Consider the following 27,332-nt stretch of genomic DNA (forward strand, 5'->3'; position numbering starts at 1 on the left):
GAGGGAGAACTAGGAAGATTTTCTTCAACCCACTCAACTCGAATCTTTCGAAAGAAAACTTGAAGAATATGAAAAAATTACGAAAGTAGAACTTAGGTTCTCTTTTCTTTTATTAGTGATGATCCACACCTCCTAAACTGAGGTACATAGCCCCTATTTATAATACTAATGAGGTCCTCCCTTTCATAATTTGAGTTGGATTCCTCCTTTAATTCGAATAGGACTAAATCTCCAAAAATAAATATGACTAATATAAATAATTAAAAAAATTAAATTCTATAGGAGGTAGATCTCAACTTTTATATCAAAGTCTTTTTCAGAAAGAAAAGTTTTGTAAGACCAAGTTATGGCCTCCGAAAGTTTGGCTTGCGACTTAGCTTCCTAATGTGGTTGATCTCGCTACTGTATAAGTTACCTCATTAATATACCTGTCTGTTATAGCAAATTTAAAGGTACAATGCTTGGTGATCTTCAACTCGATATCCTTTTGAATTCAACTAAAAGGGTAAGGATGTGGATGAAGCTTGATCTGCAACCCCCGCTTCTGAACTAAATTTTCAGAGATGAGGTTCTTTTGGCTACTAGGATCTACAATAGCTTTGATGATGCTTTATTTCATCTAGATCTTCAAGCGAAAGAGTTCCTCTCATACCTCCAAATTTGTCTCAATTGCTGTCTCGGTTTTCCTCCCATCAAGCTCAATTTTGAGTTTATTTGTTCAAGCTTGAGCAGCTTCTCAACTTCTACAGCATTGAGAACTGTCTTTTCTATCTTCTTTGAATCATTATCCTTTTGCATCTTCCTCTTTGGTAGCAACTCAGGATAAAGCTTCCAACACTTTTCTTTGGTGTGTCCATAGAGGTTATAGTATTCACAGATATTTTTCTGAGTTATGTTGGCTTGCTTCTTGCCCTCCTTTTTCTTTTAGTTTGATTTTCTACTGTCTTTCTTAAACTTGTTGCCCTTTTTTTCTTCCATAGACCGATTCTTCTCCTCAATCACCATGGCCTTCACGTTGGATTTGTTGATGTCTTCAACTTTAAAGAGTTTCAACTCCTTTCAGATGCTCTCATGGAGACCTCTAACGTATTTCATAAAGATTGTGTGAGCGTCGATGGAGATTCCGATTGAGATTTCTTACTTGTGGAACATGGTCGGGTAGTCTTAACAGATTGATCATACTTTTGCCATAAGTACTGCCACTTGATCCACCGATCCTTCTCGTGGCTAATTGGATAAAACTATTTCTTCATTAGGATTTTAAAGTTATTCAATGTCAGATTTGAAACATCATTGTTCCTCATGTATAAATTTCAGTAGATAAAAGCGCTAGAAAGCTTGAGACTGGCAAAAGTTACTTTCTTGATACTAGAGTATCCTATAGATAATAAAGTATATCACTAACTGGTCTAGCCAGTTATTTAGCTTCTCCGCATCGACAAGCCTGTCATATACAAGGATCTCGATTTGAGCTTCAACTTTAAAGGGTTTGTTGATTAATTGTGTTTGATTCCTTAATTGATTTTGATGAGCCCAAAACATATGAGTATATTCCTTATTATATGAGTGTTTCAGGAGAAAATACATAAAAACTTAAGAGAAATTCATTAGAAAAAGGTTCAAAGGAATTAAGATGAGTTAAACACTTAGAATGAACCTTAGTTGAACTTGGACAGTCCATGTGATGTCTCCCACTGTGGACGAGATGTTTCTGGCACCTAGAAAATGGTCTGGCACATCCTCGAGTCAACTCATGACTGAGATGAGTCGACTCCAGCAGAAAGACAGAAGAATGTCTCAACGTGCCAGTGCGCGAGACGTCTCCAGCTAAGCACGAGCCGTCTCCCGCAGTGAAGAACAGAACAACACTTTTCTCCGAGCAGAATGCGAGACGACTCCTGTAGAGCGCAAGTCGTCTCCTTCAGAGAAAAGACATAGAGTAGATTTTGCAAGCAGTGCGCGAGCCGACTCCAGACTATTGCGAGCCGTCTCTTGCAGATGAAAGTGGAAACCCAATTTGAATGAGGCAGAGTGCGAGCCGACTTTTGACATACGCGAGCCGTCTTCTGCAGAATAAACAAAAACTCATTTTTGAAGAGCCCGACTTTCATGTTGCATTTGGGCCCATGAAAGAATAGAATTGATTTCTAATGAATGGAGCCACTGCTTAGCTCTATCCTTAGGAGAGAAAGGGAATAGCCTAAGTTTTAGAGCATCATCAGTGAAGTTCTGAATTTTGACGGTAGTGGAGATCTCAAGGAACTCATCTAGATGTTTGTATGGGTCTTCATTGATGAGTCCATAAAAGAAGAGAAGCATTTGGATGATACTAGACTTAATTTCAAAATGTACAGCAATAGTGGTATCAGGTAGCCAAATACAAGATGGGGAGGTATAAATGGAAGGAGTGAAATACTCCTTTAGTAGCTTGGATTGTTCTTCAACCATCTCGACAGGTGGTGTAGATCCTAAAGTTGTATTCGTACGAATTTCGACTCGAAGAGCCCTAATAGAGCGCTCTATTTCAGGGTCAAAAGGCAATAATTCAGAAAATCTGGAACGACACCCTAGCATACGCTAAAACTCTTCTGATCAGTCAAGTGCAGTCAAGCATGCAATAAAAACACATCAAATCCTTGTCTTTGTCCTATAATTACTAGACAACTCCTAACTGGTTTGAAGAGAGCACCCAAGCCTCCAATCCGGTCTTATGAACTGAGTTGACCAGGTAAGTTTCCAGATAAGTGGAGGGGTCACGATGCGTTCGCAAAGGTCCCACTTAAAAACCACTTTCCTCGAACAGATGAACTATCTTCCTTAGAGGGACAAAGCTTGCCTAGATATCAACTGAGCCACATAGCAAAATTGGTGCAACTTTCGGTGATCTTCGTCCTATTGAGCTCGAATGTCCCTAGGAGCCAACGTCTAATTGATTTTAATTAAAGTGATAGCTATGTGAGAATTGGTTCACCTAATTTGGGCAAGAATCTGATGATGAAATCCAGTTCTTATCTTGTTGGGGTGATTGCCCTTACTATGTGCGTGATATATTAAGTGGTGTATCAAGCAGTAATACACGCCTTACTCAAATTAAATCAAACAATCACAACAATGATTCAAATGCATGAGCAACCTAAATAAAATCTCTTCGAGCACTCATAGTTTAAAGGGGCGACAGACTAGACATACATATGCCGAGACGTATGTGCCGAGCTTCCTCACTATGTTTGCAAGCTGATGCGTAAAAATAAAGACAAGAGAGATTTAGAGGTTACTAAGCAAAGATTTCAGCAAGCTAATTGATCAAACCTCTTCAGTACGTGTCCTATAGTCGTCCAAAATTCTTTCCTTCTTTCTTTTCTTTTTCTTTCCATAATACTAACAAAACAAATAATGATTAGTACATCTCAAAAATATAGCAATATAAGGAAGTAGATGTATTCAATCGCTAAAAAGAAACCAATAAAAATAAATAAACAAAAAGAAAACAACCGTACTAGCAATCCCCGGTAACGGCGTCAAAAATTGATAGTCAGTTTTAAGACCACGCAATAGCACGTATCTTGTAGAATAGTAATTGCGGGTATCGATCCACAGGAATTGAGATATGATTGTTTTCGTAAAAATATGTGAAAAGGAAAGTTTGTGATGAAGATTAAACTAAGAAATTTAATAAAAATGCAATTGACAATGATATAAGTAGAAGAACCTAGGGCAAGGAATTCACCACGAACTTAGCAACAATGGTTAATTATATTTTATTTCATTCTTGGATTTTTATGCAAATTGGCTACAAACCTAATAAGCATTCGAATAAAATTTGACCAAAGTAATTTAGATATAGTCCATCTTCAGTTAGTATGAAATGTCTACCCTAATCTAAGGTGGCAGCACACCGCATCTTCCTTAAGCATGGACTATCTTATATTTACTTAGTGATCATGTAGAACAATTGTATAAACATCATACTTAAAATCATAGAATTCAAATATGAGAGAAAAAAATATTCATTTAGATCAAAATAAGTTCATAAATTCCAAGAACAAAATAATAAAAATACAAGAACTGTTGTCGCCTTTGTTAGGGCTTCATCTTGCCCTAGTGAAGAGCTTAAGTTTCCATGTAGTGGACGACAGCAGCAATGCAAAGGACTCCCATTACGATTGCCTTCTTCCCTTCTCATCTCCTGCCTCCTATGACTTCTGTGGGACTCCCAGAACAAGCCGAATCCCTCCCGGTGGAGCTTTCTCCCAAGAATGAATGCCCAAGGAGGAGAACTCTCCTCCTTCTATAGGCTCGGCATCCCCTGTTTTACTTCACGTGCGAGTGGGAGGATAAGGATGCGGAAAGGAGGCGGAAGCTTGATCCGATCTGCAGATGATGGGAGATTTGCAGGATCTGATCCGGACGTTGGGATAAGGATGCAAGGCTGGATCGGATCCGTGAGTTGCTTTCCATGAAGTCTGGGGCGCATGCGGAAGCTTAGATTTGCTGGGAGGAAGTGATTCTGAAGCAAGGGAATTTCGAGATGCACGCGTGAAGAAGTTTGATCTGATTCGTGAGTGCAGGGAAGAAGCTTGGACACGGCTGGGAGCGACTGGATTCGGCTGGAAGTGGTCCCGAAACAGGGGAATCTGTGAGGCTCGGGATGCATGCGAAGGATGGGTAGCTGGACGCGATCGAGTGAAAGGCTGACTTGGTTTGGAAGAGGAGATCCGGGAGATAATCAATCTAGAAAGCTGGAACTCGTTGGATTCATCGCGGCTGGCTGGAATGAGCATGGACCATTGGCACTCTGTTCTGAAGCAGGGGAATCCGGAAGAAGATTTGATGGCTGGGAGCTTATCCGTGGAGGGGGAAGCGGTTGTTTTGATTCATGATGAAGAGGAGATGATTTAGGAGTAGGGGATGTGAAGGAATCGGCTGATTAGTTGCAATTTGTTGGGAGTTTTGCTCTTCACGGCTGAAACAGGGGATTCGGTTTGGATGAAGAAGAGGGAGCTGGGAGGAACTCACGAAAAAGGAAATCCAGATGTGGGATGTGCGGAAGAAGGGGACGCGCTCAGAAGATCCTTTGCTTGGCATGCATCATGGGAGGAAGCTAGGATTCTGTTGGGATTTGGTAGACGCAATCCGTGGAGATGGAACCAATCTGAACGGGATGAAGAGAAGATCACGAACGGGATGAGGGTTGGTTGCTTGATCGTAGGGTGCACGTAAACGGGATGAAAAGATTTCCGGGAGATGATCTAATCCGGAGAATGGGCTAATGCCATTTCACCACGGAGGGAACACGGGAGAAGTTGAATGCGAGTGGTTGAGATGTGAAGCAGGGAGGTTAATTCTTAAGATGAGGATGACGTGGACGTGGGGTGGACTCGAAAAAATGTTGGGAAAGAAACAGAATAATTAGAATGGACGGCTGAATCGGAATCCGAGAGGATCTGATTCGTGGGGTGTATGCAATTTGGGTTCAGGGGTCATTCCAAATGAGTTTAACTCGACCTGCATACATTAGGCTCGACCAATAAAATCAAGCAAACTCGAATTATTTTTAATAATACAATGATGAAGGGGAATACATTTTTTCATGTTTAAATTTAAAATATGTGCATAAAAATAATGATAAGTGCTATGTAAAATAGATTAATTTGTACATTATTTAGCACTTATCAGAGACGTCTCCAACCTGAGACGAACCGACTCACAGAAAAGCCGAGATGTCTCCAAATCTGCTGGAACTGTAACAACCCAGGATCTCATCCAAAATGGCTAGCCGGAAGTTATTATTTGGGTTCCTTGATCCTGTATAAGTACCCAAGATCTACCCAGCGAATAACCGATGTGGGACTAAAAACACGCCCGCACGAGTCCTCACATAAACCTGGCTCTGATACCACTCTGTCACACCCCAAATCCAGCACCCGGGTCCGGTACGCGACCGGCCGCATGAGCCCTAGAGCAGTGCCCTAAAGATCATGCAAGGCCTATGATTAACAAAAATTCCAATAAATCCATAATTAATTTAATAATTCAAATAGACAGATCCGACATGCCCAAATAAATAAATTAGTTTAATTACAAGATCTTCAAATGTTCATCGACATCAAAGAAGGATAAATAAACAAACTAACTAATGACTCTGGTATTCGCACTCTGCGCCCATCCCATCCCTATGCATCCTGCAACTCTGATAAAGAAAAAGAAGAAGAGGGGGTGAGTTTTACAGCCCAGTAAAAATTCCTACACATCCATACCAACACAATAATAATTTGAATGTGAAAACCACGACAAATCGATGTACATTTCATGAAATCATAAACAATTATTTATACAGGACCCGTGCGGGCGTGTGTTTAGTTCCATATCGGTTATTTGCTGGGTAGATCTTGGGTATTTATACAGGATCAATGAACCCAAATAGTAACTTTCGGCTAGCCATTTTGGATGAGGTTGTGAGGATCCGTGCGGGCGTGTGTTTAGTCCCACATTGGTTATTTGCTGGGTAGATTTTGGGTATTTATACGGGATCAAGGAACCCAAATAGTAACTTCCGGCTAGCCATTTTGGGTGAGGTCCTAGGTTGTGACAAATGGTATCAGAGCGGACCCGACCCATAACCTATGTGGACTAGGGGACACTGCAGCACGGATCTATTTGGGCTGACCACGGGCCGATCGTAGTGTTTGTGATTAGATTTGAATGGATTTGAACCCTTAGCCTGACAAGGACGTCAGGTCTTGAATGGGGGAAATATGTGAGGACCCGTGCGGACGTGTGTTTAGTCCCACATCGGTTATTTGCTGAGTAGATCTTGGGTATTTATACAGGATCAAGGAACCCAAATAGTAACTTCCGACTAGCCATTTTGGGTGAGGTCCTGGGTTGTTACAGGATCTCCAACAGCTAGTTGTCAAAACATTCAGAAGTGGCAGAACGGCTCTATTCTTGTCTCTAACGGCTATTTCTCTGGAAGAAGGCTATATGAAGATGTGTTTAATAGTTTTTCAATAAGTATTCAAAGGATTTCAGGGATCATTAAGAGCATTCAATAAAAACACCTAATAAGAGCATTCAAGGGCCATTCAAAGAGAAATAGAGAGAAGAAAAGCAACGTGTGTGAATTCAAGGCTTCCTCTCCAATTAAGCTTCCTCAATGATCCTCAACTTCGTGTGAAATTAGAAGAGGGTTAAATAAAGGAGAAACTGAAGTTCTTCAAGCAACAATCTTTGCTTATAGGCTTTCTTCCTTTACTCTTTTATTTATATTACTATATCTGCTTGCATAAAGAAGCTTGTAATTATTCTAAAACAAATCATTTTTTATCTTGTAACTTGATTCAGTCAGGAGATTGAATCAAGAGGTTAAGGCTTTGTCCGAGCCCGTGAATTGGACTGTATTCAACCAAGATTGGTTGAGGTTTGGTTTTAAGTTGGTGATCCAGGAAAAACCAACTGGGTTCATTATGATCCCGGTAAAACAACGAGTTGGGTTGTAAACTCGCAAAACAATCGGGCTATAATCTGAGGATTATAGTGAATTCCCAAGTAGGCTTGGGGAGTGGACGTAGGAGCAAGAGTTAGCTCCGAACCACTATAAAATCTTGTGTGTTTGTGTTGTGATTTATTTATCTTCCTTTCTTTACTGTATTTCCATTATTGCTTCAGCTTAAAATCAAGAAAGCTTTCACTAAGTAAAATTTGAATAGCATAATTTTTAAGAACCTAATTCATCCACCCCCCCTCCTTCTTGGGTTGTCTTCTGGGCAACAGGGTTGAAGAGGGAGATTTTTTATTCTTGCAAATTGCTCATCCTCCATGCTAGATGATGGATCTTCATCTCCAAACGTAGAAGATATCTTTGCAACAGGAGTTGCTAGTACTTATGCTGAAGTTATAACCAATCTGTAGACGATCTTAGTAAGTTAGACAATCTTGTCCTCTAGTTGTATGAAATGTCCCTTTATCTCATCATCCATTGAAAAAGAACTAGCAGCCATACTCGCCTTCATCCTTTGATGTACCTGAAGCATAAATAGCTTTTATCCTGATTGCTTGTATCGCTCGCACGTCTAGACCATAAATAAAGGCTTCCATGGATGTAAAGAACCGGTGCTCTAATACTAACTTGATCTGATCACAGAGAAAGAAGGTATTTTTTAACCTACTCAACTTGACTCTCAAAAGAAAACTAGATGAGGTTGGAAGCCTTGCAAAAATATTTTTAGCCTTTTCTTTCACTGATGATCCTCCTAAACTAAGGTACATCGTCCCAATTTATAATATTAGTGAGGCCCCTCCTTTTACAATTTAGGTTAGATTTCTCTTTTAATTCAAATAGTATTAGGTCTTCAAAAATAAATACTACTAATAGAAATAATTAAAAAAAAATAAAAATTCTATCGGAGGTAAATCTCGACTTTTATATCAATTTGCCTTCTATCACTCTGCCTAATTCTTCATAGATTTGCAGATAACATCCGGTCAAAATATTCTCCAAAAAATAAAATAAAATAGTTTGACCAGTCCATTTTGGAGTCTAAATGATAAAATTTCGCCCTGATTCAACCCCTTAGGGGGTTGGCCAAAGTTGTAGATCTTGAAAAGTTACCTATTTTTTTAAAAAATATATCATCTCAATTGGGTATCATATGACCAAGTTATTGCCTTCGGATATTTGTCCTACGACTCAATTTTTCGATATGACGGATCTTGCTCTAGGATCTTATCCAACCCTGCTCGTAATAACCAAAGTGGTCCACATTCTGAAAATCCTCCTGGTTTAGAGAAGACATCTTTAATGAAGCGTGTTGCAGAAGCCAGTAATTTTAGGAGATTAGCGTAGGGAGGTGCAGAAGGAAGATAACAGAAGAAGAGGTAGTTCTCCACCAGGATTTTAATTTTGCTCTACCTTAATGAAGCAATGCTATAGTTTTTGAATTTGGAGCTTGCAACAACAGAGGCTGAAATTTACGCCATCATGATGCACCCACGTTCTTGTAGTTCATTATATATTTGAGAACATATTGAACTCTAGAATTTTATATAATTGTTTTGGATTATTTAATCATTCCATAATTTAACAACGGAAAGACCAAGTATCAATTATCATGCATAATTTGAATGCATGCTTGTTTAATTTGTTAACTGTATTTTCTATTATGGTATTGGATATAAAATATTCTGAACACTGGACTCGTGTTTTTTTTTTTTTTTTTTTTCCTGCAGACATTTTCATGGATATGTTGGCAGCAGCATCAATGGAGTCAGCCTCCAAATCAATATTGATCTATCAACATGTCGATCTGAATTCTGATTCCCTCTGGTTGATAGGTCTGACCAAATATTTATCCCACGAATTTGCAAGTGATGGCCGTAATGTGGGCAAGAATTTGATGACCTGCATCCTCTGAGCATGGAGAATTTCACACACTTTGGTTACAGTTCCATATATTCCTTCATCCAAGCTCTCCAGAAGATTCAACAAATCAAGTGGATTTGAATAATCTCTAACTTTGGAGGAAAACTTTTCTTTGGCTTTCTCAAAACCAGAACATAAAACTCACCTCAGATTTGTAACGATAGTTATCATCCTCATCGTCTAACTTGCATTTTTTATGTCTCTGAAGATACATATCCAGGTTCAAGATTTCCGACGAGCTGTGCTCCTTAGGGGTTTCCATCAAGAACCGTTCTGGGAGGAAGAAACGAGTCACCAATTTCTCCTACGACATCAAAGGATTCTTTCTCCCTTCCTCTCCTCTTCCCCAGGCGCCCATGGAACGAAAAAAGAGGAGTTGCAGTCGGAGAGAGAGATAAGAGGGGCACGACGGAGTTCAGGTGCGGCCTCATCGCTCCGAGGAAGACGGAGCAGAGGTTACTCTGTTCTGGTTCTTCGTTGGGGTTATGGGCTGAAGTCGGCTGGGCCAACCGGGTTCAGCCCATTCGGGCATATTCTCACAAAATCAATTTTTTCCTAGTATTTTCTTGCAGTCCTTGGATTCCCCTGGTAGGTTTGCAGCTCTTTTTTTCAAAAAAATTGAATCAGGTGTACCGAATAATATGATGGTCACGAATTCTAAAACCTTTCCTTTGAGTGAATTTCTGCTTGCCAAACCGAGTACTTTGGGATTTGGATGTTGTATATTGGTTGTTGTATAGTTGATCAGCTAGGTTATCTAGTTCTCTGATGCATCATAACATACTAGGTTTCGGTTTACATGCTGTCTATGCTGGCATTTCAAGTGTATCAGCTTCAGCGTGGTATGGATGCCTGTTTGGAAGAAGAAGGCTGGCCCAGTTTTGTCAATTGAAAAGTGATTTCTATGTTGTCCAATGAAGTTCGTTAACTGTGCCTTAGGGATGCCATGGTTGATTATGTGAAAAACAATAATTCTTCCATGGGCATCATGTAAGTTGTGATTTTTTACTTCCTACCTTTAGTGATCTGTACATGCAATAGTAACATGGCTACAGCTAATTAGGTCTCTAGATTGTTATGATATGATAGACACAGACAACAACCAGAATTATCTCTGTAAGCTTGCCAAGAACATCAAGATGGAAACATCGGCTGGTGGACTTGGAACGATTCAAATTTCAAATCAGCACAAAATCATTTAAAGACCTATGCTTTGAAGATGATAAAATGACAACAACAACTGATTTATATTTTTTTGTGAATTTTTTTTTCTCGTTTGCCAAAGGAATGGGCAAAAGTCAAAACAAATATCATGTGGTAGCTCCTTTAAATGCTTCATTTTTTCGGGATGGAACTCTAGAACCTTTATCTCCAGCATATGCGCTACGGTGATGAGTTGCAACCAGTAGAGATGAGATAAATTATTTCTTCTTAATGTATCATAGTGATGACCATATCTATCTGTGATGTGTTCTATGGCTTTAATCATTGAAGGGACAGCAGCCAGTAGGGATGAGATAGCTCTGTTCTCTTATACATCCATCTTTATTTTCGACTGTTCCTTCACTTCAATTAAGAGTTATGTCAGAACTAAAATTATCATTTCTTTCTCTGTAAATCTCCATCTTAGACTCCAAATCTGTTAGGAAAAAAAAGAAGAAGGAAGCTGGAAACAGGGGAGAAGGAGAATACTGATTTCATTCACTTTTCTTCCTCTTTCATAGTATAGATTGGTGATATTTATATACATTGAGCTGGATTAAAGTGTAACTAATCTAGCTATTTAAGCAATGCAAATTGTAACTGAATGTAACTAATCTAAAATTCAAAAAGATGAAGTTTCTAGATCATGGAGTTCAGAGTCCTGTTTCAACTGGTTTCTGTTTCTCCGTCTCAACAGTTACTGTTCACGAAACGTTTAAACCATTTGAGACGTTATGAAAGTTTGAACTGAAAGAGAGCCGTTGGGGTTCTCATGGGAAGAGCCTGTATTACTGGGAAGAGAGGTTCCGGTGTCTGGATGGGAAGAACCTGTGTTATTGGGAAGAAAATCTTGAGACTCCCCCTCAAGATGGGCATGGATGTTCATCGTGCCCATCTTGGATAGCAAGAAATGAAAGGAGGTAGCAGGCAGAGCTTTTGTGAAAATATCTGCCAGTTGAAATTTTGAGCTGATATGAACCGGATTAATAACTCCTGCTATAACTTTTTCCCTGACAAAGTGGCAATCCAGTTCTATGTGTTTGGTCCTTTCATGGAAGATTGGGTTTTTGGTGATGTGAAGAGCCGCTTGATTATCACAATATACAAGTGCCGGCTGTGCATGCTGTATCTTGAACTCTTTTAGCAGGGCAAGTAACCAGACAACTTCGCAACTGGTGTGAGCTAAGGCCCGGTACTCTGCTTCTACAGAGGATCTTGATACAATAGCTTGTTTCTTGGTCTTCCAGCTGACCAATGAATCTCCGATGAAGATGCAGAAACCAGTGACAAACCTCCTTGTTTCGGGACATGCTGCCCAATCTGAATCACTATAAGCTTTAAGATGAAGGGGAGATTGTGAGGAAAATAATATACCTTGGCCTATAGAGCTTTTCAAGTATCTCAAAATTCTGTGAGCTGCATGTAGATGGATTTGTGCTGGTTTATCCATGAATTGGCTGAGAACATTCACAGCATACGTTATATCTGGTCTTGTAATTGTTAGGTAAATAAGTCTACCAACCAATCTTCTGAAACTTGTGACATCAACCAAGGAATCTTTGGAGGAGTGTGATAATTTGTGATTGATTTCCATTGGAGTTGTGATTGATTTACTGCCAAGAAACCCAGTGTCTTCTAGAATTTCAAGAGTATACTTTCTTTGACATAGGTGAATGCCAGCAGCTGATCTTGCAATTTCCAATCCCAAGAAAAATTTCAAAGTTCCCAAGTCTTTTATCTTGAATTGAGTATGTAGATATGCTTTGATTGAATCAATTGCTGTCATACTATTGCTACCCACAATAATATCATCCACATAAACTATAAGAGCTACAAAACCATGCTCATCATCTCTTGTGAATAGAGAGTAATCAGATTTTGATTGCCGAAAACCAATAGTGGTAAGAGAAGAGGAGAATTTTGAGTACCACTGCCTAGAAGCCTGTTTTAGACCATAGATGGACTTGTGTAATTTGCACACCAAATTCATGTTAGATGACTCCCCCTTAATCTGATGACCCGGAGGTAATTCCATATATAATTCTTCATCCAACTCCCCATGAAGGAATGCATTATGAACATCTAATTGTCCCAAATGCCAACCATGGATTGCTGCTAAGGCAAGAAATACCCTTATGGTTGTGAGTTTTGCAACCGGACTAAAAGTCTCTTGGTAATCAAAACCTTCTCTTTGTGTGTAGCCCTTAGCCACCAATCTAGCTTTGTATCTTTCAATTGTTCCATCTGATTTAAGCTTGGTCTTGTAAACAAACTTGCATCCTACAGCTTTCTTCCCGGGAGGCAGAGAAGTAATGGTCCAAGTTTTGTTTTCTTCCAGGGCTTTTATTTCAGCTCGCATTGCATCTTTCCAATGCTGAGAAGTCATGGCTTCAGTATATGTCTTAGGTTCTTTGATCAAGGAGAGGGCGACTGTATATGCTTTGTGGGATGATGAAAGATTGTCATAAGATAGATGCTTGCACAGAGGGTGGAAGGTAGAACATAACTTTGGGTGTTCGGCAGTTACATTTGTGGCTAACTGGCAATGGTAGTCCTTCAAATAGCTTGGTGGAACTCTGTTTCTATTGGATCTTCTGAGGAGAATATCAGTATTGTGATGTTCATCTTGTGACAGTGATTCATTTGGCATGTTAATGTCAACAGAACTGGATGCTGGAGAGTTGGAAAGATGACTCATTTCCGGTTGACATGGTAAATAAATGTCTGGTAAGGCCGGTGGTAATGAAATTGATGAAGTTTCAAGTTCTTAGTACTAGGACTTTGGAAAGGAAAAGTAGATTCATAAAAGACAACGTTTCTGGAAATGATACATGATTGAGCTTCTAAGTCATAGACTTTGTATCCCTTAATCCCTGCTGGGTATCCAAGGAAAATACATTTGCTAGCTATGGGACTGAGTTTAGTTCTGTTGTGTTTAAGTGTGGAAACAAAACACAGACAACCAAATACTCTTAAATGGGTATAAGAAGGAACAGAGCCAAAAAAAGTTTCATATGGAGATTTGTTCTTAAGGGTAGGAGTGGGTATACGATTGATTAGATAAGTGGCTGTGAGAACTGCATCTCCCCAGAATTTTATTGGAAGTGAAGCTTGAAAGAGAAGAGCTCTAGAAACAGTGAGAAGATGTTGGTGTTTCCTTTCCACTATGCCATTTTGTTGTGGAGTGTAGACACAGGTTTTTTGATGTATAATTCCCTTGGAACTATAGAACTCAGGCATATGAAACTCCATGCCATTATCAGTTCTAATTTTCTTCACCTTGGCATTGAACTGGGTTTGAACTAAATGAATGAAGGTTTGCATAAGGTTTCTAGCTTCAGATTTGAACTTCATGAGATATACCCAGGTTATTCGGCTATAATCATCAACTATGGTTAGGAAATAGTGATGACCTTGAATGGATGCTTGAGAATAAGGGCCCCATATATCGCAATGTATTAAATCAAAAGGGGAAGAAGAAACAGAATTGCTTACAGGAAACGGTTGGTTTTTTTGTTTGGCTAAATGACAAACAATACATTGCATTGGCTCATTTCCTTTTACATCAGAGACATGAGATTGAATTAAATTCAATCGAAGGTTGGATAAGTGTCCCAGTCTAAAATGCCAAAGATCAAAAGAATGTTCGACTTTAGCATGAAGAGCTTGACTTTTGAAAAATGAAGTATACTTGGGAAGAGTGATTTGGTTGTCTGCAGAACTTGGAAGGAAGAAGTAGAGACCATTATGAACCTTTGCAAACCCAATCGTCATCCATGAAGAGGGGTCCTGTATAAAACATAGTTTGTCCAAGAAGATAAGACATAGAGAAGCATCATGGGTGAGTTTACTGACCGAGAGAAGATTAAAGGTAAAGGAAGGCACACACAAAACATTTGTGAGAGTTAGATGATCTGATAACTTCACATTTCCAATATGAGTCACCCTTGCCTTAGTTCCATTTGGCATCTGAACATATGCATGTACTTCAGAAATTATGGAAGTAAGAACAGAAACTGAGCAAACCATGTGATCAGTGGCTCCTGTGTCAAGTATCCATGGAGTTCCTTGTTCCTTGACTAGTTTAGAATTCTGTTTGATGATAGAAAGTGCTGAAGAAGTAAAGATGGAAGTACCTGCCATGTTAGCATAGGAGTGAGTGTTTGATGATTCCGTGGATGTCTTGGTCATCAGGGAAGATGAGTCATTTGACTTAGGTTGATGAAGCATCTGAGCATTGAAATGATCAATGAGTTGCTGCATTTGAGCTTGAGTGAGCACTGTCTGAGATGATATTGATTCCTTTCCTTGGCTCTGAATAATTGCTTGATTTGCTGAATATTTGTTTGAAGGAACACCATTGAGATTTCCGGATTTGTTTTTGGTAAACTTGAAGTTGGGCGGAAATCCTATCAGCCTATAGCATTTGTCTTTAGTATGTCCAATTTTCCCACAATGATAACACACTAATTCTGACTTTTCCCTTCTCTTTGTATTTGTTACAGAAAATGCAGAAGATTCAGAAGTAGGAAGCGTTAATGTACGTGCTTCCCTTTGCCTTTCCTCTTGTAAAACTAATGAGAAAGTTTTATCTAAGGAGGGCATAGGACTCATAAGAATTACCTGTCCTCTTATACTGTCATATGAATCATTCAATCCCATTAAGAATTTGAACACATAATCCTTCTGTTGAGCTTCATTGATAGTTCCCACTGCATTACATGTACAATGTCCACAAGTACATGAAGGTAGTGGTCTATAGTTGTGTAATTCTTCCCAAATGGCATTGAGTTGAGTGAAATAATCACTTACTGATTGGGTTCCCTGCATCACCGAGCTAAGTTGTTGTTGAAGTTGATAGATCCTCACATTATCCGGTTGTGCAAACCGGATTTTTAGCTTTTCCCATACTTCCCTTGCAAAATTTATATACAAAACACTGGATGCAATTTCCCTTGAAATGGAATTTAGAATCCATGAAAGGATCAGATTATTGCATCTCAACCAGGGTAAGTAAAAAGGACTTGTTGATTCTGGTGTGGGAATAGTTCCATCAAGAAATCCCAGCTTATTCTTGACAGAAATGGCCAAAGTGAAGGATCTATTCCATGAGAGATAGTTGGATCCTGTTAAAGGAGGACTGATCACCACAGTGTTAGCATTATCACTGTGATGAAGGAAAAATGGACTGTTTGGATCTTCGGAGGGAGAAGGAATGTGAGTTGAAGAGTATGCAGGGGATACATGAGCTGAAGATTCTCCATCTGCCATTTTAGAACAATCCTAAGACAAAAAGAAATGGCTGATACAGATTACTGCATCTTCAAAGAGGAAGAAGAAGCTTGATTTAGAATTCTAGCATCTGCTCTGATACCATGTTAGGAAAAAAAAGAAGAAGGAAGCTGGAAACAGGGGAGAAGGAGAATACTGATTTCATTCACTTTTCTTCCTCTTTCATAGTATAGATTGGTGATATTTATACACATTGAGCTGGATTAAAGTGTAACTAATCTAGCTATTTAAGCAATGCAAATTGTAACTGAATGTAACTAATCTAAAATTCAAAAAGATGAAGTTTCTAGATCATGGAGTTCAGAGTCCTGTTTCAACTGGTTTCTGTTTCTCCGTCTCAACAGTTACTGTTCACGAAACGTTTAAACTTTGAACTGAAAGAGAGCCGTTGGGGTTCTCATGGGAAGAGCCTGTATTACTGGGAAGAGAGGTTCCGGTGTCTGGATGGGAAGAATCTGTGTTACTGGAAAGAAAATCTTGAGAAAATCTATTGTCCTCGACGTATCCGAATGGATTGGGATTGTACATGAAAAATTTTTCACATGCATTGATTAATTTGGTGCTCAGTCTCTTTCCAGCGGTGCCGTGTCGACCGGCTCTACTGAATGGTGACAGAGTGGCTCGAAATTCCTTTTCCGACATCGAGTCGAGTTTGGATCCTGTGGTGCGTGTTTTGTGCCGTACAGCATTCGATCGTCGCCACGTGAGCTATCTGTTTTGATGAGTGATGATGTGGCGGTGACTGAGCTCCGTAGAACCTTTTTCGGTGCAAGCTCGCACTGCAGTGGATCCCGTTAGAGTCACTGTCATGGAGACAACGCCTTTACTCCCATGTCTTGCTAGATTCCTGCATCGATGCCCGAACCAGATCACCGGCAGCCTGGGAGAGATCAGATCTAGCTGTATCTTCTTTTGCTCCCAATCCCAACTAGTCTAGGAAGAAGGTGGCGATGATATTGGAGGCCTTATGGGAGGCCTTATCGGAGGCCTTCGTCTCAAAATTTGCTGAAATGCTGGTCGAGTTGGCGAAGGAGGAGGTTGACATGCTCTTAGGTGTGCCTGGTGAGATCCAAAAGCTCCAGAGCAAGCACCGTATGATCAGCAAAGTCCTTTCCGTCGCCGAGAGGAGGAGGATCAATGATGAGGCCGTCGATGACTGGATCAAGCAGCTCAAGGATTTCATGTACGATGCCGATGACATCCTCGACTTCTGTCGCATTGAGGCCGACAAATGTAATGAAGGATCTTCGTCCACTTCTTGGGTGCGCTTCCCCTTGTCCTTTCTCCCTTTCCGAAAGCCTCTAGTTGCTCATGAGATTGGCACGAAAATTAGAGAACTCAATCAGAAGCTTGAGGAGATTTCGAGTTGGAGGTCTGAATTCAATCTTGAGCTCACTTCCCATGACAGGCAGCAAGTGACATCTCGAATTACTCGCATGACATCTCCTGCAGGTGAGATTGATATTGTCGGATCTGAAATTGAAAAGCACGCTCAGAGCTTGGTTGATTCCCTAATTAAGGATGACGGACGGAGAAACATTCTTGTTTTCGCAGTTGTGGGTGTGGGGGGAATTGGCAAGACCACACTTGCTCAAAGGATATATAATGACCAGAGGATTCGGGAGGAGTTCTCAGTGAAGAAGTGGGTGTGTGTATCGCAAGAGTTTGATGAGATAAATTTGCTGAAAGATATCTTCAATGGAGACAAGGATGATCTTGCCCAGGAGCAGAGTAGGTCCTCGCTTGAGCCCAAGGTCGAGAGCAGTCTTAGGGGTAAGAAGTTGTTTCTTGTTCTTGATGACGTTTGGACTGCAAAGGTTTGGTGTGACTTGTTGCATAACATGCTAAATAGTTGTGTTGCCGGCAGTAGGATCCTTGTTACTACAAGAAATGAAGACATCGCGATGCAGATGTTGGCAGTGAACATCCATCACGTCAACAAATTGTCTTTAGAGGATAGTTGGTTATTGCTTTGCAAGAAGGTGGTCCTGACTGGAGATGAGGTCGAGATCCAGCATCTCAAGGACATAGGGATGGAGATTGTTAAGAAATGTGATGGCCTTCCTTTACTCATTAAAGCGATTGCAGGTGTGCTATGCACGAAGGAGAAGAACTGGACAGCTTGGAATAGAGTTCTTGAAAGCACTGCATGGTCCACATCCGGGCTTCTTGAGGAGGTTAAGGGAGCATTATATTTGAGTTACGAAGACCTACCAAGCTATCTGAAGCAATGTTTTATATACTGCTCGTTGTTTCCTAAAGACTATAGAATCCTTAAGAAGGATATTACTACACTTTGGATTGCTGAGGGATTTGTGAAAGCTGAAGGGAGTTCGACTATGGAAGAGACAGCAGAAGAGTACTACAGAGAGTTGATTATGCGAAATCTTTTGCAGTCTTCCGTCAATCAAATGGCATTCCAGATGCATAACCTCCTGCAGTATCTTGCTCAGTATCTGGCACGAGATGAGAGCTCGGTTGTCATGAAGCAGCACGAAGTAGGCAGCAGTAACGGGCTGATGAAGCTGCGCCGTGTACATGTGAGAGACCGTAAAACAACAGAAATCTTTGATGTGTTAGTAAAACAGGACTCGCTGAGGACTCTAATATGGAGAGAGACCCGCTTGTCTGAGACTCAGATGGATGTTGTTTTTAATAAACTTTCTTGTTTAAGAGTGCTGGATATTTGTTCGTCGACAATTCAAGGATTGCCAGATTCTTTGGGTAACCTCATACATCTGAGGTACCTAAATATCTCAGGATCCCAGATAAGCGTGATAACGGAAAGCATAGGGAATCTCAGAAATTTATGGTACTTGGATATCTCAAGCACCAAGATAAGCGTGATACCGGAAAGCATAGGGAATCTTAGAAATTTACAGTCCTTGAATATGTGGATGTGTTTGCCCCTTTCTCGCCTTCCCAACAGTATCGTGAATTTACACAACCTTAGGAGCCTCGATCTTTCTGAGACGGGGGTGGTTGGGATGCCAGCAGGCCTAGGAAGGCTTCAAAATCTTCAACTACTGCGTGGATTTATGCTGCAGAGCAACCGGACAGAGGGATGCTGCACGATGGAAGAATTGAGATCTCTCTCGTGTCTCACGGATCTCTTAATTGATAAAATGGAGTGCATATCCAGTAGCTCCGAGGCAAAAGCAGCCGAAATTGGAAACAAATCCAAGCTCAAGTCACTCGAGCTGAGTTGCACACTTGACCTTCAACCTAGCGAGGAGGAGATGAGGAGAATCGAGGAGGTGTTTGAAGAGCTCCACCCTCCACCTTGCCTGGAACGACTGAGCATCACGTGTTACTTTGGCCGTGAGTTCCCAAAATGGATGGCAGAGACATCTTCATCAACATCAATTCTTTTTTCAAATTTGAGACGGTTGGAGCTTCAATATTGCAAATATTGTGAGCGGCTTCCACCTTGCGGGCTGCTCCCTCATCTAGAACATCTTGATGTCAGGGGTGCTGCAGCAGTCATAGACGTTGGACCTGAATTTTTGGTCGGCGACAGAGCAGGAGTAGATTCTTCCAAGTATGCATTCCCCAAGCTGGAGACGCTATGGTTCATAAATATATGTAATTGGCAGGAATGGCATTGGGATAAAGGAGCACAAGCAATGCCATGTCTAAAGGACCTGCACCTTCTACACTGCCCCAAGTTGAAGTCTCTTCCCGAGGGTCTCTTGTTCCATGCAACCTCTCTGACAAAATTGATGATCTATGTTGCGAACAGCCTCACGACAATTGAGAACATCATTTCGCTCAAAGAATTGTATATAGCGCATAGTCGCAACCTCGAGAAAGTTTCAAACCTCCCTGCGCTCACAACCCTCGACGTTCAGTACTGCCCAAAATTGCAAGTGGTGGAGAATCTTCAATCCTTGAAAAGGATGTATCTGATCGATTACAAAATGAAATCTCTCCCATCATACTTTCTGAAAGAAGTGCAAAGAGGTGTAAAAAAAAGGAAAAGAGTATATAGACCTTCCAAGACAAGAAAAGGAGTACATACAGCTCATCTGGAGGAGCTGGTGATTCGGTGCAACTTGGGACTGATGAGAAAAATTTGCCAAAAGGCCAGCCCGGAGTGGCCAACAATCCAAGACATCCAGCGGGTGAGCGTATTCTCAGATAATAGATCGGTGGATAATGGACTGCTGCATCTCTTCTATAACAAGTCCCCCTTCAGCTTCACTACAAATTTTAACGACACCACCAGCAGCAGCAGTGGCCTTGCTTTGTGATCCATGCCGCTTCCATACTCCTTTTCAACTTTGGCTACAGTTCTTTCCAGGTATATACCTTGCCTTGACATGTCTTCATTTTATGTCTCTTTTACTTTCATTTCCTCCGAGACAGGTTATGTTCCTCAATCCTAGAAACATCTTATAGCATCTTTACATTGCAATATATATTCCTTTTTTCAATTTTTTGTTCGCACACAAAACATATATTCCTTGATACATACTTTAAATTTATTTTGATTGGACCCTTTCTCCAATAATGGAGAAAGTTTGTTAGAACCTTTTTTCTTGTTAAGGGAGCATGTAAATGAACTAGAAGAACAGGGACTCTAAGCTTCTTTTTAGCTCATGGACTTAGCAATTGGTTCTTTTAATTTTCCTTTGGCACGACATCTATTCTTGTGGATTTGGTTTCCGGGGAAGAACTGGATTTTCAGAAGATCTTCTAAATCTTTATCTGAAATTCTGTATGATTTTAGATTTTTTTGAAAAGAATGGAATTCAGTTTCTAGTGCTAAATATGCGATTGGTTTAGATCTATTTAAAATCCATGCTTTACTCGGACACTTTTAGAAGGCAATGTTTTTACCAGACAATTTTTGGTACTTACAGTTGCATTCATTTCCTATCTCATGAAATAAATTATAGGGGAACCTTTCTTTTTCTTAAAAAATATATATTAATATAATGGCATTTCAAATAAACTAAATATATTTCTGTTGCATCACATGAACATAGGTAAAAATACAATTTTTCAGGGTGTTAAGTTTTTACATCCTTAGCCTTCACAAAATGAAGGTAAATTAAGGTTAGATTAATTATCATCACCGTTCATCCTGCGGACAAATTTATTTTAATGTCTATATTTATGTGGTTGGAGAGAAAAATTAGAAACTCATTATTGAAAAGGAAACTACAATTTATTGATCTAAGTCTCCCTTTCCGAAAAGAAGAAGTTGAAATTATTTTTCCTGACATTCTTGAGTGGGAGATTGTTATTAATATCCTCCACATTCTCTTTTAAGTTATATTTTATATGGCTCTAGATCCTGAAGATGGCAACTTAATGTAGCGTGCCACAAATCTTATAATTAATCCAAAGTTTATGTATCATATTTTGCATGTTCGTCTGCAAGAACAGTGGGATGGTCTGATCTTGGTTTCATACATACAAGTTTTCCAAAGGACTTGTCGCGAATATAGAGTATCTATTTTATTGTACATTTTTGTTTTGATGTATTGATAGCTCATCTATAGTTTAACTCATAGTGTAAGTTACGCAAGATGATTCCATATTTCATTGTAATTTTATTGGACTTTGAAAATTGACGATCGCTTCTATGAGTAGTCTTATGTGTCATAATATTCTTATATGAGAATGTTGCAGGTATACATACAGGCTTGAGCATAGATTATTTAATGGTCCGTACATTTAGACTCAATCATACAGTTTCAAAGCATCTCCTTACCCTGGACAAGAGTCTTTATAATGTGTTGTCATCTTTGGCAATATGGGGAAGGTAAGAAATTTTCTTTTAGCTTCACTCCATGATTGTACCCAACATATCTTCATGCCTATTCTGTATCCTATTGTTTTTTTTTTCCATTTTTGGTTAATTGATACCTATCTTGTTCCTCAGTGTGTTAAATCTTTGTTAATGCTGTCCCCATAGAGTGATTTCTTTTTGTTCATGTTTTATGACTCCAATTCATTCTTTTCTTGAATAAATGGTATCATACTGCATATTCTGAAAATGTGAAATTTTCAGACAACGCTCAGAATGAGTTTCAAAACCTAGGAAAAAATCATTTAGATTAAGATATTTAAGAGTAAAATGTGTAAAAATAATTGACTTGTGATCCTCTATATGATTTGTTTTGAAGTTAGATTTCCCTAGAAAAAACTACTAGAGACTTGGTGAAACCTAGGACTATAGGTGGCTGCATTTGTGGACACGTTTTGATGTGGTATGGACCTACATGATTGGACTTGGAAGAGTGGAACTAAAGCACATTTAAGTTAATGAATTGGCCGATGAGTGGCTTTTTGGGTGGGGGTCAGTAATAATGCTGAAAAGTGATACTCTTGTCATCATGGGTGGTATAGAAGTTTACTGGAAGAGGGCAGGGCATGACAGGAATGATGCACCATACTAGTTCCAGATTTGAAACCTAGTTCTTGAAAGCATCATAACCATTGAAAAGACAGAACAGTTTGACATCAAAAACTGATCAAAAGTCAATGAGATGTGCATTGGAGAAAAGTAACATATATGGTCATAGCTGTCCAGCCCCAATTTATTAGAATTTTTTTTCTTGTCAAACTGGTCACATATCCAGCTAGTTGCATCTTTTCTAGATAAATGAATTACAGATGTCCATCAATGCCATCCCCTGCTTCTTTCTGGATGATTTCAATGCTGTCTACTAAAACTGTTATAGTTCATCATCATCACTTTCTTCAACTTCCCATCCAGTGAGTCTTCCACTTTTTAGATGTGCCTTATCGCTTTTACCGAAGCATATGTTCACTTCTGATTCTATAACCTTTACCTTTCTGCAAGCACTTGCATGGTGCATGGTTGCCTGATGCCAATAACAATAGCAGGAAAAACTTATTCCATGTGATTGGGTCAAAAAATTTTATCTGGCCGTGCTAACAATGTTGTGCTTTTTATTACTATAAGTTTCTTTTTTTTCACATTGTTATCAGAATCAAATTACAAGTACATTTCTAAAATGGCTTTTTTATCAATAATGAGTCGACACTTCTCTAATATAAATCATGTGGCCAGTTAAAAGGTGTCAAGTTCTTTACTCATTGAAATATTAGTGAAAAATGGAATTTGGTCTAACATATCCTGACAATGTTCTTTCTGGATTCTATTTCAGGCTGAAGCTGATGGTTCCAATGAATACAATTTTCAGCCAGGCTCCTTGAACACCACTTACCAGATAATCAAGGACCTGAACAACGTAAATATTCCATATTGGAGATATATGCTATGCAAATGGATGCATATCACAATGGGATCAGTTTACATCACAAATTGAACCCATTGCTTCAATTGTACCTTATATGATTGGAAGGTTAGTCTCATTAGTTCACCATTCCATATAATACTTTAGAACATCATTCTCTTGTTAGCATAGCAAATAACATTTATGCTTTCCCTTCAGTGGTAATCATGAGCGTGATTGGCCTGGAACAGGGTCCTTCTATGGCAATAAGGATTCAGGTGGAGAATGTGGCTTACTAGCTGAAACCATGTTTTATGTTCCTGCAGAGAACCGGGCGAAATTCTGGTATACGACTCAAGAAAGGAGCTCTGCTGAATTTATTTTTTCTTGATGTTCTCTTTGAAAAGACATAGCATTTTCTTTTATAGGTTCCATGATTTTAGTTGTTTAATGTAACACCATTAGATTGCTTAATTCAATTAGTGAAATCTCTTCTGGATCAAACAGCCAATCATTTATATTGTTTCATTCATTATTTCCTTTTCCTCTCTAGTTATATCTATCAATAACTTCAGATATTCACTGAAAACTTTTAAACAAGCAAAGTTTCTTTTGAGTTGAATCAAGAAATGACTGCCATTAAATTGTCAGTATGGCTGATATTTTGATTATCTTATGCGTCATTATTTTGTATGAACGTAATACAGAAATATTTATGGTTGTACAGTACTCCAGTTGAGTTCGATCCATTAGGCATCTCTTTTGAGTAACAATTCTCTGAGAGTTTCTTTGTGCAAAATCTTGTGTGGAGAGTGAGTTCTCTTCAGCATTGTAGGGCATTGCACCCCAAATTCCATGTGTTTCTTCTTGTTTTGATATGTAAATGCCTTGCAGATCAAGGACATGGTATTGGCTGCTTGTCTTTTTGTTGCATTGCTATTATAACTATAATGAAGCTGATGGTTCCAATGAATACAACAATTTTCAGCCTGACTCCTTGAACACCACTTACCAGCTAATCAAGGCCCTGAACAACGTAGATATGGTTATCCATATTGGAGATATATGCTATGCAAATGGATACATATCGCAGTGGGATTAGTTTACATCACAAATTGAGCCCATTGCTTCAGTTGTGCCCTATATGATTGGAAGGTTAGTCTCATTAGTTCACTACTCCATATAATACTTTAGAACATCATTCTCTTGTTAGCATAGCAAATAACATTTGAGTATGTTTTCCCTTCAGTGGTAATCATGAGCGTGATTGGCCTGGAACAGGGTCCTTCTATGGCAATAAGGATTCAGGTGGAGAATGTGGTGTACTAGCTGAAACCATGTTTTATATTCCTGCAGAGAACCGGGCAAAATTCTGGTAGATGCCTCAAGAAATGAGCTCTGCTGAATTTATTTTTTCCTGGTGTCCTCTCTGAAAAGACAGAGCATTTGCTTTTATAGGTTCCATGGTTTTTGTTGTTTAATGTAGTACCATTAGATCTCTTAATTCAATTTGTGAAATCTCTTCTGGATCAAACAGCCAATGATTTAGATTGTTTCATTAATTAATGCCTTTTCCTCTCTTGTTATGTCTATCAATAACTTAAGATATTCACTGAAAACTTTGACATAAGCAAAGTTTCTATTGAGTTGAATCAAAAAATGACTTCCATATAAGTTGTTAGCATTGCTGATTTTTTGATTATCTTATGCATCATTATTTTGTATATATGCAATACAGAAACATTTATAGTTGTTAAGTACTCAAGTTGAGTTCGATCCATTAGGCATCCCCTTTGAGTAACAATTCTCGGAGAATTTCTTTGTGCGAAATCTTGTATGGAGTGTGAGTTCTCTTCAGCATTGTATGGCACTGCACTCTAAATTCCATGTTTTTCTTCTTGTTTTGGATTTGTAAATGCCTTACAGATGAAGGACATGTTATTGACTGCTTATCTTTTTGTTGCTTTGGTATTATAACTATAATGAAGCTGGTGTAACTTCTACCATAGTAATGCCTTCTGCTTATAATATTGAAATATTTAAAATTCTGATATCATGATATCCAGTTATATTGTCGCATCTTGTTGCTATAGCCAAATAATTCATCTTAAAATTTGTTTTTATTATTGTTATCATCAGGTATTCAACAGATTATGGCATGTTTCGCTTCTGTATACCTGACACCGAGCATGACTGGAGATGAGGGACTGAGCAGTATGAATTCATCGAGCACAGCCTTTCATCAGTTGATGGACAAAAACAACCACGGTTGATCTTCCTTTCTCATCTGGTTCTTGGTTATTCCTCTGGAGCATACTATGGTCCGGAACGATCCTTTGAGGAGCCAAGGGGTTGAGATAACCTTCAAGATCTTTGGCAGAAGTATAAGGTTGACATTGCCTTCAATGGTCATGTCCGCAACTATGAAAGAATATGTCCAATTTACTAGATAAATATGTTATCGGCACTCGGGTATTCCATTTTGTAAGTCCAATTACCAGCCATGCTAGCATGAATACAAATCCTTCTTACAGGCATTGGCTGCTTCAAACTATACTAATCACATTGAACCATTTAGAATTTAACTGTTTCATTCATTTTATTCCTCCAGGGAGAAGCTGATGGTTTCATAGTTTTGTTCCCCACTTTTCTTATCTAATCATTTCTTCTTTTTGTTTCAATATATTGAGCTTGATGAAGGTTCGCTGTACCGGTACCGAACCTCGTACTTGTGCCGCACTAGTATAGGCGTACCGAGTGTCGGTACGGTACGGTATGCGGTACGCCAGGCCTACCGATATTGGCATATCGATTCCGGTACCCATCGGTACGGGTACGGTACGCCCGGTACCGACTGATACCGACCAGTACAGCATACCATGGCTTGATCAATATATTTTTCTTTGGTTGCAGAATACTTGCGTGCGCAATGCATCACATTCGCACCATTACAGCCGTCCATTTGCAGAAACCACCAATGTAGTTGTTGGAGGTGGAGGTGCTATCAAAACCCAGGACCCAGGTCCATTTACTCGTCGATGTTTCTCCAAGGAGTGTTGGTGTTGGTTATGGGCATGGTAGGGGCCGAAGCACTCTTAGGAGCAGAGGGTCTCGCAGATACCCTGTGAAGCCTCTTACTTCTATTGAGACCTGTCTCGTCCCTCTGCTTTACGATGAAAATTTTGAAATTGAAGAGTACGTATTTAACTCAGTCTCATCACCTACTGCACAAGCTGCAAAGCCATTTGTTATAACTGATGGGAACAGAATAATCAACAAATCAAGCTATGAACCTTTGAGCAACAATGGCTTGCATATGGATGTTGGGGTTAGTTCAGGAGTAACGGGAACTATTGTTGGAGTTTCTCCTCTTCCTAAAAGAAACTGAAATGAAAGAGCAGGGAGATGCAGCATGGAAGGTTGGACTCTTCTAATTCTCAAAGTTCCCGCAATTTCCAACACTCGCAAGGTAGCATAACCAACCTATGCTTGTGCTTTTAAGCCATGACATCTTTGTATATTCGTTATGAACTTTCTAATGTTTGCTTACCTGTTACGTTGATGACAGATTTTGTTAAGAAAATGGAATTTCCTGAAAAATATAACATATAAAATGTGAAAAGGCATCACAAAGTTTGTAATGTGAACTTGCAGTTCCAAAATGATCTAATTAAGAATAGTGGTATATCATCCCAAATTGTTTACAGTGCACTGAAACATGTAATGATGTGCTTGTCTTTTGTTGCATCTAGTAGTTCATGAGCTAATTGTTCTCCTGTACGTGATTGCCTGAAATGGGTCCTGACATTTGATTACAGCACATCCTGATTCAGATTGACATCATTAGACAAAGTCACAAATTGAATCACGTCAAGTGTTTTTAATGATGTAATCATTTCATTCATTTGTGTCTATCTCTGGAAGGATTTTCATTCTGTTAAGATTATTTGGGTATTTTCTTTTCAGGTAAAGGATCTTATGATATATGTAGGTCCACCTGTTGTGTTATCCTAAGTAATGGCTGATCCTGAACTGAATCAAAATAATAATCCTATTTAGGGCTCTTATGCTATTGCAAATACTGGATTCAAATATATTCTTCTATCAATACTGTTAATATAATATGTTCTTTAGTTTAAGAAGTCCTACACTCTAGAACCCATGCCATTTTATTGTTGATTGGTAGAAAAATCTGACTTGCA

The 27,332-nt window shown here is 39.3% G+C and overlaps 2 protein-coding genes and 1 pseudogene across 5 annotated transcripts; 2 read left to right on the plus strand and 1 right to left on the minus strand.

Moving 5' to 3' along the window:
* Positions 1 to 14,394: 14,394 nt before the first annotated feature.
* On the minus strand, positions 14,395 to 15,895 carry LOC148715153 (uncharacterized). The gene is made up of 2 exons (XM_088720895.2): positions 14,514 to 15,895; positions 14,395 to 14,413 (listed from the first exon to the last, which is right to left on the minus strand). Exons 1-2 carry the CDS (start codon positions 15,893 to 15,895, stop codon positions 14,395 to 14,397), a joined length of 1,401 nt encoding a protein of 466 aa, XP_088577021.2.
* An 858-nt stretch (positions 15,896 to 16,753) lies between these two features.
* Positions 16,754 to 26,841, plus strand: LOC103718205 (putative disease resistance protein RGA4). 3 transcript variants are annotated; one of them, XM_088721444.2, is made up of 5 exons: positions 16,754 to 20,219; positions 21,557 to 21,689; positions 23,062 to 23,259; positions 23,350 to 23,475; positions 24,119 to 25,732. In XM_088721444.2, exon 1 carries the CDS (start codon positions 16,867 to 16,869, stop codon positions 20,167 to 20,169), a length of 3,303 nt encoding a protein of 1,100 aa, XP_088577570.1. In that variant the 5' UTR covers positions 16,754 to 16,866; the 3' UTR covers positions 20,170 to 20,219; positions 21,557 to 21,689; positions 23,062 to 23,259; positions 23,350 to 23,475; positions 24,119 to 25,732. The 3 variants fall into 3 exon arrangements, with proteins under 3 accessions (XP_088577570.1, XP_088577574.1, XP_088577567.1); XM_088721448.1 differs by having other exon boundaries at positions 24,025 to 24,164; XM_088721441.2 differs by having other exon boundaries at positions 23,350 to 26,841.
* On the plus strand, positions 24,014 to 25,732 carry LOC148715154 (putative inactive purple acid phosphatase 27; annotated as a pseudogene). The gene is made up of 3 exons (XR_015986923.2): positions 24,014 to 24,285; positions 24,380 to 24,505; positions 25,270 to 25,732. The product of XR_015986923.2 is annotated as a putative inactive purple acid phosphatase 27 (transcript).
* Positions 26,842 to 27,332: the final 491 nt, after the last annotated feature.

Source organism: Phoenix dactylifera, chromosome 1 (assembly GCF_051530095.1).
Source record: "Phoenix dactylifera cultivar Ajwa chromosome 1, Ajwa_hap1_PhDact_Kaust_v1.1, whole genome shotgun sequence".
Lineage (NCBI taxonomy): Eukaryota > Viridiplantae > Streptophyta > Magnoliopsida > Arecales > Arecaceae > Phoenix > Phoenix dactylifera.

What these genes read in the sequence shown, in the direction of transcription:
- LOC103718205 (XM_088721441.2), top strand. Translation starts at nt 16,867, where the DNA reads ATGATATTGGAGGCCTTATGGGAGGCCTTATCGGAGGCCTTCGTCTCA.
- LOC148715153 (XM_088720895.2), bottom strand. Translation starts at nt 15,895, where the DNA reads ATGGCAGATGGAGAATCTTCAGCTCATGTATCCCCTGCATACTCTTCA.